The 16,888-nt window shown below is 43.2% G+C and overlaps 1 protein-coding gene across 2 annotated transcripts in view; it reads right to left on the reverse strand.

The window, feature by feature from the left end:
* Positions 1 to 3,784: 3,784 nt before the first annotated feature.
* Positions 3,785 to 16,888, reverse strand: part of CHST15 (carbohydrate sulfotransferase 15) — a 45,023-nt gene continuing 31,919 nt past the window's right edge. For both annotated transcript variants that reach the window (XM_038140779.1, XM_038140780.1), the window contains exons 5-8: positions 12,780 to 12,936; positions 9,204 to 9,360; positions 5,583 to 5,730; positions 3,785 to 4,418 (exon numbers count right to left, since the gene is read on the reverse strand). In XM_038140779.1, the coding sequence (XP_037996707.1) occupies positions 4,228 to 4,418; positions 5,583 to 5,730; positions 9,204 to 9,360; positions 12,780 to 12,936 (653 nt within the window). In that variant the 3' untranslated portion in view covers positions 3,785 to 4,227. The remainder of the gene's footprint in view (positions 4,419 to 5,582; positions 5,731 to 9,203; positions 9,361 to 12,779; positions 12,937 to 16,888) is intronic.

Genomic DNA, 16,888 nt, shown 5'->3' on the forward strand with positions numbered 1-16,888 from the left:
GGGAAGTTTTCCACCCAGCAAAGGCAAGTTCAGAAATGATGAGGGTGAGGGAAAGTGACTTTCCTCTGAGCTGTGATGCAGTGATTATTATTTGTGTCTCTTTCAGACCTTATTTTATGCTAATTGTGTCTTCATACATACACAGCAGGCTTCTCATTTTAATGGCAGCTCCCAGCCTGGCGGCCCACTAGGCCCCTGCCATGCTGGCAATCATTTTGAGGGTCTTTCTGTTGATTGAGGCAGAGCAGGGTTTTCACAGGAGCTGTGACTCAAAAAGCATCTGTCCCCAGCAGGACAGGGATGAATCCAGCAGAGGTGAGCAGCTCCCAGCCTCAGCTCCCGGTGACATCTTCCCCTGGATGAGGTGGGGTCAGTCTCTTCTCCCAAGTAACAAGGGACAGGACAAGGAAAGGCCTCAGCTTGCAACAGGGGAGGTTAAATTGGATTTTAGGGGAAAATTCTACGTGGAAAGGGCTGTCCAGCCCTGGGCAGTGGTGGAGTCCCCATCCCTGGAGGGAATTTCAAAGCAGTGTGGATGTGGCACTTGGGGACATGGGGCAGTGGTGGCCTTGGCAGCGCCAGGTCTCTGTCTCAATGATCTCAGAGGCCTTTCCCAACCTAAATGATTCTGTGATTCCACGGTGCTGAGGCTGTCCCGAGCCAGCACTTCTCCACACGCTCACCAGCACTGGAAATTGTATTCCTGTGAGCATCTGAAAAGAAGTAGAAATTATTTTTTGTTCCTTTTGCACCCGCCTCTTCTTTTAACAGAGGAAAACCCTGCGCTCATGGCACAAAGCACTGCTGGGGCTGGCCACGAGATGGTAGTGCAAGACAAGAATTCCTGTTGGAAGCACTGCTCATGAATTGCTAGGGTTGGAAAAGACCTCTGAGATCTCAGACCCACGCCCAGCACTGCCAAGGCCACCACTAACCCACGTCCCCCAGCTCCACATCCACAGGTCCTTTAAATCCTTCTAGAGTTGGTGACTTCACTGCCCTGCACAGCGTGTTCCATGCTTGACAGCCCTTTCAGTGAAGAAATTCCTCCTAAAATCCACCCTAAACCTCCCCTGATGCAGATTGAGGCCATGTCCTCTGGTCTTATCGAATGTCCCCTCACCTGTGTGAGGGGGCTCAAGCAGGAATGACTCTTTTATGACACTCTTGTGCCTTGTCTTTAACAAAAGAACGTTTGGCCTAGTCGGAAAATGGATTAATTTCTTGGCAGAAAGATACATTCAGAACTGCAACAACTTCACCATTTCTCCTCAGTTTTCCAAGCTGAAGCTCAAGGCCTGTGGCCTGGACTCAACAGATAACAACAGATCCTTTTCCACGTCAAGCAGTGCCTGTTTTCCTTTGCAGGAGATCCTTTTGTTTTTATTGTACCTCTTCCAGACAGCCAAGGTGCTTGGCCCGAACGCTCAAGGTCTTACAGAAAACACATTTCACATTCCTCTGCAGTAGCAGCGAGAACATTTGGAAACAAGCCTTTCCTCAGTGCCTTTGCACTCAGGAAAGCTGCATCTTTGTCTGATTAGTTTTGTTAGCAGAGATAAGAGCAAAAGCACAGCATGAGACACAGAGTTTCTGGGGTCTTTGGAAGGAGCCACTGCTGTGCTTTGGCACAAGACACCAAAAATGAAAACATGTTGTCTTGACGTTAACTCCAACTTCTTGGCAAATTGCTTTTATGGGGATGGGGGTCACCTCAGTGCTACAGTGACTAATAACAATAAAATGGAATTTTTTTTTTCACAGCTAGAATTGTCAGCAGAAAGGTAAAGGGAACTGGAAGAACTTGGGTGAGCCTTGTCCTGTGTAGGGATTTGCTGTGAAGCCACTGGCTGGCTGTGCTTGAAGAAGAGGGGCTCCGACACCCAGCACTGCCACATCACTTGAGGAAATGCTGGTTTGTTTCATTCTGAGTCACCAGATCAATTTTATTTTTACAGCCTGAGCTAGAGAGTGATATCCTTACCTCCAAAATGACTTCTTAACCAATATTTGCTGCTGTTTGATTCTTAGTCATGCCACAACCCAACACACTACAATGTGTTAAAAGGAGGAGATCCTGATTTGGAGCTCATGAAGGAGATGGAGACATAAAAGCAGCCTCAATGAAGACTTTCAGAAGGACCACAGGCAAAATCCATGTGTGAGCTGTTCAGTGCTCAAGTTAATGAAAAGGACAGATGTATTAATTAGCCTCTAGGGCTGGGAAAATAATATCATTAGATCATGGCTGCAGTTGACAACTAAATGGAAATACTGGACTGTGGCAGGCCAGGTTAGGAAACATCTGTGCAGAGTTATCCTGACCACACAGTGTTGATTCCAAATCAAAGCACAGCTGGGTGAACTCTTCGGTGTAAATAAGTTGTTGATTAAATTTTTTACATCTACAAATGGTGGCAAATTTTTCTGTTTCACAGTCCCATGATACCTTTTATTTGTACTTACTAAAGTAGTCCATTCTCAGCTCTCCAACTATTTTTGGTCTCTGAGCATTTTTGAACTAGAACTAATCTGTTCTGGTTGTCTAGAATACTTCACTAAATTACTTATTTTAGGCTTTTCAAACCCCAGATTGAATCCTTTTTTAAACAGCACATTACCAGTTGGCAAAGAACCTAGGAACAGTCTTCTGTTGCAAAACATCTCACATGTCAGCAATCGTATCCCTGTGTGAAATGTGCAGGATCCATCAAGTTTTCAGCATTAATTCTCAGTTTAGAAACACATGAAATGAATAATATGTCCCCATGGAGGGGGATAGGGAGAAGTTACCTTTAATATTTGTAAATGTACTTGTGAATCTGTCAATAAAACTGCATTGTGGTTGAAAGGACACATGAAGCCCATCAGAGAAAATTCTCTGGGGTTTTGATAGCTGCCAGCTGGACAGGAGCTTCCTTTGACCCACTCAACAAACATTCAGGAGGAAATAGTTTAGCCCATGAGAGGAAATGATCAACAGGTACCGTTTATATTTGTCTCTTAAAAAATCCCTTACTTTGGTGGGACCTTCAGCTGAGGAAGGCTGCAGAATGTAGCTGACAGTGACCTAACCAGCTACGTTTGAAATTAAAGACTGAATTGCTGCACATCCATAGAAAAATCTGATCTTTTTTGTCAAATAAAAACTTTCAGGTAGTCCTAAGTTTCTCCATAACTTTCAAAATGTTGGGGTTTTTCTCCTCAAGTCTGCATATCTCAACTTCTTTAACTAAATATAGACATTTTTCCTGAAGAGGGAAACACATAACCTAATTCCTCAGGTAACACATCCTTTCTGAAAGGTACTGAGAATCCTTCTCATTTATGATTTTAATAGCAAAATTTCATATGGCTTTTAAAATGTGTATTCCTGCACATTGGAGAGAAGTAATCCTGCAGAATTTAGCAGAAATGTCCATAAAGCTCTTCATGGCCAGGAATGGACTTTTAAATAAAAGTGGTTTCCTGGGAAAATGTGTGAGTGATACGAATAAATTATACATATTCATACTTACATGAACAAAATATGGAAGGCAATGAATTAGTTATGCTAAACACCAAATTGGCCTGTTTAGGTTTCAGTCATCCATTCTCACCTGGATCATAACATTTTCTTTTACAAGAACTGTGGCTAGGAAAGTCCATTTATCTTGAAGATATAAATGAGACTTGGAAATTTATGTGAATGCACTTCATCTTTCTTTCAGGATTAAGGAAACACACTCAGTCTTAGTGTAGACCATTTTTAAACAGGCTGACAAAAAGAAACAGAATTTTAGGCTGAATTCAATTAAAAATTTTAATGACTAAATGACATTGATTGCTTGAAAAAAAATGAGTGAATAACATATATTGAAAATGAGAGATTATAAGTGTAATTGTAGGAAACTGATGCTGACTCTGCGTTGCAGCATCTCAGAGAAGGTTCTACTTCAACACCCCTGTGGAAGAGTGCAAGACATCATTGTCCTGATGCTTGTCCACTCCTTTGCTGGGGTGAAAGAAGTTGTAATAAACTGATTAAAGCAAGATGCTTTCCATTCTCCCAAGGAAAATGTGGTAGAGCTGTTGAGATGTGTGCTGGCTGAAGGTGAGACTCTCAGCTCACCCATCGGCTGCTCTTTGGAATGGGAAAAAAAAATGTCCAATATCCACGCACAAAAATAGAATTTAAAAAAATAAAAACTCCTTTAAGCACTGTAGTCGTGGCAAGAAATTTACACGTTATGTCCTCTTCCATAAAAAAGCATCATCAAAAAGAACTTGTGCCAGTTTTGTATTAAAAGGCCTATAGAAATCTCTTAAAATTGCCTTGGTGGTTGGCAGCATCGGGCCCAGGCTTCTGTCTTCAGGTCTTCGGGTGTTGGATGCAGGACTCTTGGTGATCAGAGCTTCTTGTTTCTCACTCAGAGGTCCTTATGGAAAAAGAGAATATTATCTTCAAATATTTCCCCCAGAAATGCCCATCCTAAAGAAATCTAATGACTAAAATCAGAAGGTTTGCCACAGGGAGAAAAATGTAATTTTTGTTAGCAGCCACAATGTTTCAGAATATTGAATACAGGCTTAGATCAGTAAAATAAATCACGACTGGTAAATATGGAAATAATACAAGTTCCTCTCCCAGTAATTAGTCATCTCTATAAAAAGCAGCATAAATCACTCTTGGAGGAAAATACCTGTTTTCAGAAAAAACCCCATTGATTGAAGACAACTTCCCCTCCATTCTGGAGCTGCAGGTATTTTATATTGCTATTGCATTTCATGCTGTGAGCTGACTAATACCCAACAGAAACTCCACAAGCTTCACTCAGCACTCAGGAAAGCCCTGGTTTGTTTATTTTGGAGGCTGGCAGTGGGATCAAAGTGGACACAGGTGTAGCGACACCCCACTTTGGGAAAAAATGTGCATCAGCAAGATAAAAACCTAGGGAGTTTTCCAGCACAAACCACATTCAGGAAGCAGATGCCAAGCTTTTCATCTGTTCAGCCTGCTCCATCCAAGCTTTCTCATCATCTAGACCAAGCCTTGGACCAGAGAGATGATTTTTCAGCCACATTTTCATTCTCTTGCTACTGGCAAATCAACATTGGGCAACGTTTTGTCTGCCGGCGTTTCTTCCGAGGATTAGCAACAGATGTCTCAATCAACACAGCAAAAACACAATTTCCCCCTTCTCCTGGCTATAAACACAACCTCTCATCATGCTCAGATTTAGGTTCTGGGCTGGTAGCACTTCAGTTTGTTAAAATTGTGAAGGGTAACTTTGCATCTCTGTAAGCCCGTGGCAAACAAGCCCTGAGTGCCTTCAGAAGCAGGGCTGGCTTCTGTGTGGGATGATAAATCCCTGCACTCTGAGTGATCTGGATTTTTTTTTTTCTTTATATACTCTTACTAAGACCTTCTAACACCAGGCATTTGAGAATTTAATTTTGCTTGACTCCAGGCAATGAGATTAATGCATCCTTCAAGCCAAATTCCTCTGCTTCTCTTCTTGTCCCTTAATAAAGCAAAATGAACCTAAAAGGAGAAGGATAATAATGATTCTGCACACTTAAACCAGCCAGCAAGCACCTACCCAGATCCAGGAACTGGAACACCATGTGCATGGTGTATCTCATGTTTGATGCATGGTCCTCCAGGCGAAGAACAAGGATCTGATCTTTGTTAAAAACTGTCAGCCAGTCCAGGAGATACACAACATAGAGCCCGACCTGTAACCTCACCTGTAAGTACAAAAAAACCCAAATTAGTTCACCTTACAACACTTCTAGCTGCAAAAAAAAAAACCCAACTCTTATCACTGGGCAAAAAAATCCCCAAAATGTGCTTTTAAGGAACAACTAAAAGAAAGTATGTGAATATTTTTAAATCTTCTTCACATTTTCTGAACAGCTTAAAGAAATCTTTGCAAAGAGCTTTTCTGCTGGTGAGAGATGTCATTTTACCAAGCTGCACTTGCTGCCCCAGCCACAGGTGTGTGTGAAAGTGCTGCACAGACACAAGTATCTGTAGGAGGATGCTCAGCCACCTCACACTCCAAGCTCTCCTCCATGCTTGGAGCCTTCATAGAGACACTGAGGGCTCTCAGCCCCCCAGATGAACAGCAATTTAAGGACAAATGCTCAGTCTTGCCCCTTCTCCAGACCCTAAGGCTGCTTATTTCAGTTTGATTTCACCTTGGGGAAATAGTTTAGGGGTGGGTTTGGCAGTGTTGCATTAAAACTTGGACTCGGTGACCTTACAGGTCTTTTCCAACCTAAATGATTCCATGATTTTCAGCTGCAGCCGGTCACGCTGCCACGATCAGGACAAATATTCTGGCTGGCTGTCAGGTGTTAGATTTGGGTGCATTTTGCTGCATCCTCTGATTGCAATAATTAGGCTGAGATCTCAGCTGCAGCAGCATTGATAGAGCCTTGTCTGAGTACCCAGAGAACCAGACCAGAGTGGGGGAAAGGCAGATTTTCAGCCTCTCCTGCCCTTATCTGTTTTTCTTCCCTCCTCAATTTTACATAAGAAGTTGAAACATAAAAGGAGTAGCCTTGGTGTTCTTAAAAAGTCCAGCCTCCAAATGTGCTTATAAATTATTTTTCTAAATCCCTTCAGGCTCAGAGGAGAGGAACATGAATCCCAAGTCTTAAGCATCTTGCATAAAAGAGACTTAACATCTTCAGCTCACATTACCACAGAGCCCATCAAGTCAGACAACAGCCCCTTTCACTCCTGACACTGCCCCATGACCTGCAATGATACCTAAATTCCCCTAAAAAAAGGGAATCATTTTGCTGAATTATTATTATCCTGTGTGATTCTTGTGTGTGTCTTTGGCTGTTTATAACACAAGTCTCCTCCATATTTAGCAGATTTCTTTATAGATGTGCTACACGAGCATCTGGAACCTCTTATTTGATGAAGACACCAGGCTAAGATGGGATAATTCTGGCAGGGCAGCACCCCAGCCCTCAGTCAGTGCCTCATTCCACTCAGCACTGGGGCAAACTTCTGGTTTAATGTTTCTTTTCTCGCTCCAGGCTCTTGTAAATAGTTTCTCCACCTTCCTTGTACTCTCCTTCAGGTGCTGGCAGGCCACAACTGGGATCACCCTGGTCACTGTGCCTTCCTCTGGGTAATGTTCTTGCCACTGATTCCAGGTGCCAAACACCCCTTTCTTCCCCCTTAGCATCCAGCAGCAGCCAGGATGCCTAGGACACCTCTCTGGTGTCAGAAGCACATTAACAAATAGCAAACCCCTTCTTTTCCTGGCATAGTCACAGAATTAGCAACCTAATGAGCTCACCAGGGACAGCAATCCTCACTTCTTCAATGCACAGCAAACCATGAACACAACAGATTTAGCAACTTGGCTGAAGAAGAAGCTAAAAAAGGCCACTGAGGAGCACAGTTGGCATGTGGGTTTTATTACAAGCACCTGCTTGTGGCTCTGTGGAAGGAAAGAGGCCTCCTCTGCTCGTTTCCAAAAGCATCTTCTTCAAGAGGGCTGCTCAAGAGGACAACAAATGGAGACGGGTTCTGCACCCTGAGGATGAACATAAGAGGAAAATCTTTCCTTCTGGTTCTCTCTCTGCCTTTCTCTGCCACACTGGAAGGAATACATTTGTGCAAGCAGATGGCTGGAAAGTTCTGTGATGCTGCCCAGCAGCAGCTGGTGTGTGAGGAAGTCCTGGGGGCTGCAGTCAGGGATGAGCAGCTCCAGCCTACCTGGTAAGTGAGAGCAGTGTCCTGTTTGCTCTGCTGCTGCAGGGCCCCAGCCCATGGAATACACTCTTGTACTGTTATTTTATCCAGAGGAAGAGGCAATAACTTCACCCCAGAGGCAAAGAAGGGAACTATTCCCTCCGAATCCTTTACAGCCTGAGCAAATAAAAGAGGATTGAATGGCAAACTGGCCAGATGAGATACTTCCAGTCCATCTCTTCTGTATTATTCTCTGCCCTCGAGCAAAATCTGAAGTCAGTTCTATGCTAAAATTGTGAATTTTGGAACTGTAAGCCTGTAATACTTATCCATTCCCTTGCCAGCAGTTTCTGTGTTTTCTTGTATAATTTTCTGGCATGCACAATTAAAAAAAGAAGAAAAAAGATTAAAAAAAGATATTATCTAGTTATTGGTAGCCTCTTCTTACAAAAGAACACATAATTTATTCTGATTTGGAGGCAATTTGGTACTGCAAAGATCTTTGCCAGAGCTACTTTTTTGGAGACATCTGCAAAAAGCTTGCACATTAAATTGTAATCTTCACTAAATGTGCTCTCCATGCACTTGCACAATAGGAAAGCTGTGTTATCCCTGTTGGCATTCAGCAGGGAACAGGCTGAGGAGACAGCTGGGCCCCCACACCATCTTTTACATGTCTACATATATATTTATACCCTCCACTTTACAAACGAAGAGAGAGAAAGTTTTGATTTCTCACTGCTTCCTTGCATGGGATTTTGGTGTCTTAGCAACCTTTCCACAGGCTGTCCAGCTGCACAGTGCCCAGGCAAAAAGGGACCTGGGGCTGCTGGTGGACAGCAGGCTGGAGAGGAGCCAGCAGTGTGCCCTGGTGGCCAAGAAGGCCAATGGCTCCTGGCCTGGATCAGGAATGGTGTGGCAGCAGGAGCAGGGAGGGCATTCTGCCCCTGCACTGGGCACTGGTGGGGGCACACCTTGAGTGCTGTGTCCAGCTCTGGCCCCTCAGTTTGGGAAGGACCTTGGGACATAGAGCACATCCAGAGGGGACAACGAGGCTGGAGAGGGGCTGGGAACACAAACCCTGTGAGGAATCACTGAGGGAGCTGAGGGTGCTCAGCCTGGAGAAAAGGAGACTCAGGGGTGCCCTCATCACTCTTACAGCTCCTGAAAGGCGGCTGTGCTCAGCTGGGGCTGGGCTCTTGCTCCAGGCACTGACACAACCAGAACCTCAAGCTGTGTGAAGGGAAATGGGTTGGATGTCAGGAAAATTTTTTTTTTATAAAAAGAGTGATAAAGTTCTGGAATGCTCTGCCTGGGGAGGTGGCGGAGTCACCATCCCTGGGTGTGTTTAACAAAGCCTGGATGTGGCACTGGGTGCCAGGGTTTAGTTGAGCTGTTGGGGCTGGGTTGGACTTGATGATCTTGAAGGTCTCTTCCAACCTGGTCATTCTGGGAATTCTGTGAAAGCAGCAAGGAGCCAAAAGTGCCTGGAAATACGTACAGGCATGGCGTTGTTGAGGGTGTTGTTGTAGACACAGGCTCGCAGGGAGAAATCCAGCACACAGCCCTCAAACAGCTGCAGGGATTCCGCCACCTTCTCGTGGAAATCCTCCGCGGATTTGTTGGCGCTGGCAAAGTACAGATAATCAGAGTACAACCTGTGAGGGGAAAACGCGGCAGTGAGGGGCTGAGGGAATGCAAGAACATTAATTCACACAACAGATTCAGCAATTCCAATCAGCTACAGGAATCCAGGGAAGGGGGACGTGTGTGTGACAGCGTCCCACCCACAGCCTGTCACCCAGTGACATTTTTTCATTCATTTTAATGAATTTTAGCTCACAGCAAAACCCTCTCCAGGGGATTTTGAACAGCATCCCCACTTTCAAGGTCTGCATCCCTGGAGAACTGACCTTAGAAATCATGTGAGTCAGTATTTTCTCCTGAAGGCAAAATTTAGACTTTAAATTCATGTTCTCTGTGAACAGAAATGGTCCCAGCTGTTGTTGCTGCCCCTCTACACCTGATGTTCCATGATCAGGAACAGTCCTTGTCTCTAAAGATTAAAGCTGATTTTAGAAACTTTAATTTTAGATGGGTTAGAAAGAGTAATTCTTATATTACTACCAAGCGGGCTACTACCATGAGTTACAAAGAGACCAAATTTTCCATTCCTTTCACAGGAAGCTTCACCTCCAATCTTGCATTGATTTTCAATCAAAAACTTCCAATTCACAGCATTCCACCTGTTGATTTCCTAATTTTTTTTTTAAGATGAAGCAGGAGTTTCTCTAAGTTACAAAGCATTATCCCCTCATTGCTCACTTTTAGCACATTTACTTAAAATCACTTTAAAAAGATAATGTAAATTCAAATTCCTTTGGGGGTGATGCAGTGAAACAACCCAAAACTACAGGCAAGGAAAATATCAATTTTAGCATTAAGCCCTGAAACCTTGATTAGGCTTTTGCGAGATAAACATGTTTTAAAAATACAAAGGAAATTATCAGACATGACATAAATATTAGATCTGCTGAACATGGTATTTTAACTTCCATTCATAATTAGGCTTAGAATGACCAAAACCACAACAGTACCACAGGATTTTGAACACAATTTTGTATCACTCAAGGAGTCACTTCCCCAAGTGAGTTTGCAGCACAGATCTGATGCCTCCACAGTACCCTTCTCTTGATAAAATTCCAGAAATCTTACATATTTTTCAGCCTCAGGCATTTAAGAAATAAAAGCACCAATCTATTTAGGTCTCACTTATTACTGCAGTAACCTTTTGTATTGCACTTAGTTTATTTATCTTTTAACTTCCCTATATTTCTGTGGGTACTTAAAAACACCTCATTTGGAAAGTTTAGGCCTAAGTCCAGCAAAGCACTTAAGCACAGCGACAGCCCCTCTGCACTCATTATTTATGTCAGTGTTTTGCAAGAATAGAATTTTAATTCCCACGTGAAACAAATGAAAACTCTCTGTTCATTTTAAAAGAAAGAAGAAAGGGAAAAGTTGAAGGACCAGGCCAGCTGAGATCACATAAATTAGACACTCAACAGCATCTCCCGCTTGCAGGAAATGTGGATATCAGGACTCAGCTTGTCCCAGGGATGGTGGGACTGAGTGGTGAAAGGCTTCTTCCTGGGAAAAGTCAGCCAGCAGGCATCAGGTACTGCATGGGCCAGGCTGAAGTGTCATTAACAAGGTTTAATATGACTGCTGGGTGTTTCTAACCATCCATCAAAAGAAATGCATCATTTTTCAGACTCACTGGAATCTTATGAAAAACTATGTTTTTGAGGACAAGTTCTCCCTCTGCAGGGCAGCTGAGATTTCCTTTCCATTTTTCTTTTTCTTTTTTTTTCCCCCATCTGTTTTTAATTCTGAAGACATCTGCCTTTGCTGATTAGGATTTCAGCTGTTCTAGCTACTTGAAGTCCTCCTCTTCCACCTCTGTCCATTCCAATGAAATAATGACACCAGTCGACAGCAACCATCTCAAAAAAAAGATGTCATTCAAATATTCCCAGCTGGGGCTGGCCCAGACCTTGAGCGGGTTAGATCAGAGACCATCCCAGCCCCCTGCCCTCCTGGCAGCTCCAAGGAACCTGTCCCACTGCCTGGCACCACCAATGGATGCCTGGGCTGTCCCTTCTGGATTTGCTCCCACAGCTCAGATGAGCCATGAGGAATGCAGAGAATTGCAAACAAAATGGAACCAATTTGTTATAAACACAGTCAAGGAGATGAAGCTGACTTTTCTGTGACCCCTGCTAAAGCTGGCAAAGAGCTACACCTCCATTACAGAGGGTGGTTAAGGCAATCAGGGAGTTTGTCACTAATTTACATGAGGAAGCCACTCCAGCCACTCTCTTGCATAAAATTACCATCTGTTAACTCCTGGGGTCAGAAGATGCCATTGACGTTGAGAGCTGCATTCCTGACACAGGAGCTGGGAAGCATCTCCCAACCCTGCTTCCACCACAGCCACGTCCTGCCAGCAGGGAGGCTCCTTGGGGAGCACCACCCCAGCTCTGGAAGCTGCTGGGCAGTGGACACAGGCTGCCTGCACACACAGCACAGGTCTGCTCTTCTCCCAGAGCCACCAGAGCCTGCTCCTCACCATCATCTTCATCCCCACCATCACCTGCATCCTCCATCATCACCTGCATCTCCCATCATCACCTTCATCCCCTTCCTTCCCTGAGTTTTTCTGGTGCTTCCCCCTTCAGCACTGACCCTGCCACAAGTATTCTGACTATCCCTATGGAGCTACAGTGAGAAGGAGCTCACATCCCCTCAGTCTGATCCTTGTGGACTCTGCCAGCATCCCCTCCACCCTCATCATGATTATCCTGCTTCAGAGGAAACAGTGAGAAAGATTGTGCCAAAAATCTGGAGGAAGACTGGAGAGAACAAGTGAAATGCAAGTGAAAAGCTGGACATTCCTGACTCTGCACAGCCATTTAAAACAGCCCACACCTTGGGAAAAGCCAAGCCCTTTCCTTGCAAACAAAGTCAGGAAGAGCAAGGATGAACTCTTGTAGCTGTTGGTTGTGCAAGCTACAAATGCCCAGTGAAAGTTTACACGACTGTCTCACCAGCACTTTAAAGAATTTTAAAAAATTGTATAATTTGCTGACTCTAGAGCTATTTAATCATTCTTAATCATTATTATTTAATCAGTTTCAATTGCAAACCCCATGAAAACATAGATTTTACTACTGAAATGAAATGAAACATTTCCCAGGACTACTTCTGCTGAGATCTGGAGACGCAGTGCCCTCCTAGTCTAAAGAGCCCTGCTGAGAACCAGGGCATATTAGCTCAGGTAATGGCATTAGATTGCATTTGGAAACCTAAAAATCCTTTTTTTTAAGAGTAGCTCAGGAGTCCAAGCATGGCACTCATGGCATTCACACTCACATGCTTCTCTTTAAAACATTATCACTGTTACCTGTGCCAAAATACACAGAATAAAACCCCTCTTGTGACAACCAAGTAGCTCTCAAACACCACAGAGTGAAAGCTAAAAATATTATCGTAACAAGAAATTTTTCTTGCTCACCTTTCAACAGGGTCCCTCAGCATGATGATAAGTTTGGCATTTGGTTGGAAGGCATGGATAAAATCCTGGATTAGGAAGGGAGGTTCTCCTTCAGTGCTGTTGTCATAGAAGAAAATCCAAGCATTGTTGTCCCACATTGTCGAGGCACTGGCCTCCCCTGGAAATGAAAAGCATCTCTGCTGGTAACTCATTCCATTCTTCATGTTGGAGTGGAAATTGGCTGAATTTTTAAGTGCTACAAGGCAGATCAAAATTGACTCCATGAATTTCAACACACCCTAGCTCTTGCAGACTGCTCTGGCTGAAGCTCCCTGAGCTGCAGCAATCCCACTGCCCTGTGCCTTTGGGAATGCAGGGATGCTTAAGGCAGGTTTTATGCAATTCCACCTGAAATGTTGCTCTCCATGACCACACTGCTTCCTGCTGGTGGCTAACACATGCAAATAGATTTAATTTGGGCTGGAATGGGCTGCTCAGGAGTTTAGCACCTTTTCCAGTGAGGAATCATGGAATCACAGAATGATCTGGGCTGGAGGGGACCTTAAAGATCATCTTGTTCCCATCCCTTCCACTAGGCCAGGTGGCTCCAAACTCCATCCAACCCAATGTTGAGGAGACAGGAATTTGTCCCTGCTGAAGCCTTGCAATGCTCTTTGTAGCACATGTTGGCCCTAATGTTCCCAATCTCAGAGAAGCAGCTTGCTAACAAATTGTAGAATTTCCCACAGAAATACATGAAAACTACCACCCCTGCTGATCAACAGTGTGGAAAACAAAATCAGGAGAATCAGTGGGCATATAAGAAATATTTAAAAAGCAGCTGAGATGCGTCATTGAGGTTTGAAATATTATTTTTATATAATTATTCATGTAGAACAAGTCAACTATTTATGAATAGATAAAAGGTTTATAGAATAAATAGCACACTTTGGTAAAATACCAGATTCTGGTATCTTTAGTGTCTGAAGAAGCTCACTCGAAAATGCAATGCTACAGGGAGAAATATATTCAATAAAAATCTCTGCCAGAGTGAGGGATATGATGGTTCAGCTGCTAAATAAATGATCTGATATGTTGTTTTGAATTTTGTAACCTTCTCTGTCTTTTTAAGTAATCCTGGCATTTATGTGACACAGTGCTGTTTAATAAAACATGTACAGAAGCTTTTTGGGGACTTACACTCTGACAGTCAAATGAAAGCTAACTCTTGCTAATGAGGTTTTTCAAATCAAAGGGAAGGAGATTAAAAAAATAATAATGTTGTAGGCTTATGGACTTGTACAATATTTCCCTATTTTTTCCTTCCTTTCTCTGCTGGGAAAGCCCAATAAAGATTTAAAAAGATGGACAAAACACAACATGAGAAAGGTACTGGCTCCAAACTTCAGCTGAGCATAATGCGATTCATTAATAAAGTCTGGGAGTTGTTAGAAAACACATTAATCTTCTGTCACGTTCATTTTGCCTCTTTTCAGGAGGAGGAGATCAGGTCCACTGGCTATAGCTGGGTGTCCACAACAGCTCCACTCTTCCATTCTAAATTAATTAGCCAAAGCACTGCCTAATCACCAGCAGGCTTCCACTTGTCAATTAAAACTCAATTAGCCCAGCTCCCACGCTGGGTGAGGCAGAAACACAAAGGATTAAACAGAGGCCAGGAGCTGAGACAGCCCTGCCACAGAAAGCTCTCCTGAGCCACCAGGACGTGGGGAAACGCAGAGGGAACGAGCACCTGCAGGCAGGGATTTGCTGGAGAGGGCACTCCAGGGATGGGGGTGACCTTGGGAAGTCCCTGCTCCACCCCCCTGACAGGCACAGCCTCAAACAGCTCCCTCAAAAATGTTTGCCTCAATCATGGCAAGGAAATTGAAGTCTACGACCTCACTGAGCCACCTACTCCTCTCTGGCCTAGATCTGATCATCCTTCACAGCTCTCTGCTCTGTTCCCTGATCACCTCGGATGTTCTGCTGGATTTATCCCAATCAGCATGGCCAAACCTGCAGACACCTCCCTACACTGCTGCAGTGTGAACTACAAAAAAACCCCAGTGCATTTACACATAAATGGGCAGATTCTCCTAACATCAGAGCCCACACTCCACAGAAACTGTCAATTCCACCACCCCAAATCTGCAGGCAGGACACAAGTCAGGGAAAATCCCATAAGCATAAAGGTTGGAAAAGACCTCCAAGATTGTCAAGTCCAACCTAAGATTATAGGGACAAAACCAAACCATGCTAAAGCATTAACAGGGCTTAAGATGCTGCTCCAGCCCAGCAAAACCTGGGCTCAAGAGGGTAAATCTTCCCACAGGATGACTGTCACAAATTTAATGAGGGGGGAAAAAAACATAATAAAAAATATAATAATCATTCTGGTCCCTGCTGACTTTTATAATTTTAATTTCCTGAAGCAGGCAAACAAAATTTTTTCTGACAATTTGGCAGTGTTTGGTTTTGGTTTATAATACAGGTTTAATTCCTGCAAAGAGAAAAAGCAATACTAAACATGAGATAAATTAATCACCAACAATTAATTGTGTTTAATTATGCTGGTGCAACTGAATTGTTTTTTTTTTTTTTTCTTATGGACTTAAAGCTTATATGAATTATTAAATTGCCTAAAGAATGGCACATAACCTCCTCATTCAGTCATTAATGGATTAACATCATATTGTGTTTTCACAAGTCATTCCTCTGAATTTATCTTATTAATGATTCCACATAAACAAATCCTGTTCCGAATGCCTCGGGCTGGATCAGCTCTGTCCTCTGAGGTTCATCTCTAAACAGATATTGGGGTTTTTTTTTAGGAAAATGCAGTTATTACCCACTAGGTCTAATATCCAAGGAAGCCTAACTTTTCAAAATAATATAACATGATGAACTACTGAAATATTTACAGTTTTAATTTGATTTTTCTTTACAGTCCTCTGAAATAAGAAAAGGAAGATTATGAGAAAACCTGATATTCAGATAGATTCATTTTAGGCTTTGTTTTGTTTTTTACCAAGGTCATAAAAGACTGCCTTAATGAGTATAATCATTTAAGACTTTTCCTGTAAACTTAATAAGAAAACCCAGCAGAACCTTAATGAAACAAGAAATGAGACCACAGGAAAGAGAAACACAAAGTGAACCCTACAAAAAGCTGCAACAGGAGGTGGGTAATCAAAGATGTACGTTGCCAATTAGATTAGTGAATTTAATTAGTAGAAGCACTTCACCCATCAAAGGACAGGAGATATTATTGTAAGTAGCAGGAAAATCTGCAGATGTCCTTGATGGCAACATTTCTTAAGAATCCCATCTTGCAAATGTTGCTCGGTGTTGCAATGTTTAATAAAGTGAATGATGAACTTAAATGGAGGCTGGGGAAGTACTGAAGAAATATGACTCAGACAAGGCTCTGGTTTAACCAACTTAAGGCATCATCACCATCCCGTTCCAGCCAGCAATAGGTTAAAATTTTAGGTTACAATGAGACCAAACCCCCAGTAATTCTGAGGGCAGGCAGTAAAATCTTGTCTCTATTTTCTGTAGAACTGTGACTTCAAGCCTACTTGAAAAGTCTCTTTTTGACAGGGAACTGTCACTTGCACAACTACGTTTTGCATGGAATGTGTCTGCTTTCCCTGTGAAGTAAGACTGGTACAATTCCCATCCCCTCAATTTTCTGTTTTTAGCAGACAGCAAAAGCAGAATTGAGAAGTTTGTGATGTTCCTCATGGGCACTGTAAACCAGTACACCAGAGTGGCCGAGCCCAGGGGACTGACCACTGTGTGTCATGGAAAGCAATCCAGGGATCCCTCCCTGTGCTCACCATGGAATTCCACAAAGTACAATAAAACAGCACTTCTAGACCATTCTTAGTGGTAATTAGGTAATTTAATACCAACTAATTATAGCAATTTCTTCTGTTGGAGCTTAAGAGCCGCTGGGAGCTTTTGCTACCACATCTCCCAGCAGCACCCAGTGTGTGTCACACCACCACAGTTCCTGATTTATCCCAGACATTCCCCCAGCACTTGGAAGTGAAGCCACAATCCCAGCACTACAGGCAATCCCCTCATAATTGTGCTTGAAGTGGATGTGGCACTTGGGGACA

This window comes from Motacilla alba, chromosome 6 (assembly GCF_015832195.1).
Source record: "Motacilla alba alba isolate MOTALB_02 chromosome 6, Motacilla_alba_V1.0_pri, whole genome shotgun sequence".
In the NCBI taxonomy this organism is placed as follows: domain Eukaryota; kingdom Metazoa; phylum Chordata; class Aves; order Passeriformes; family Motacillidae; genus Motacilla; species Motacilla alba.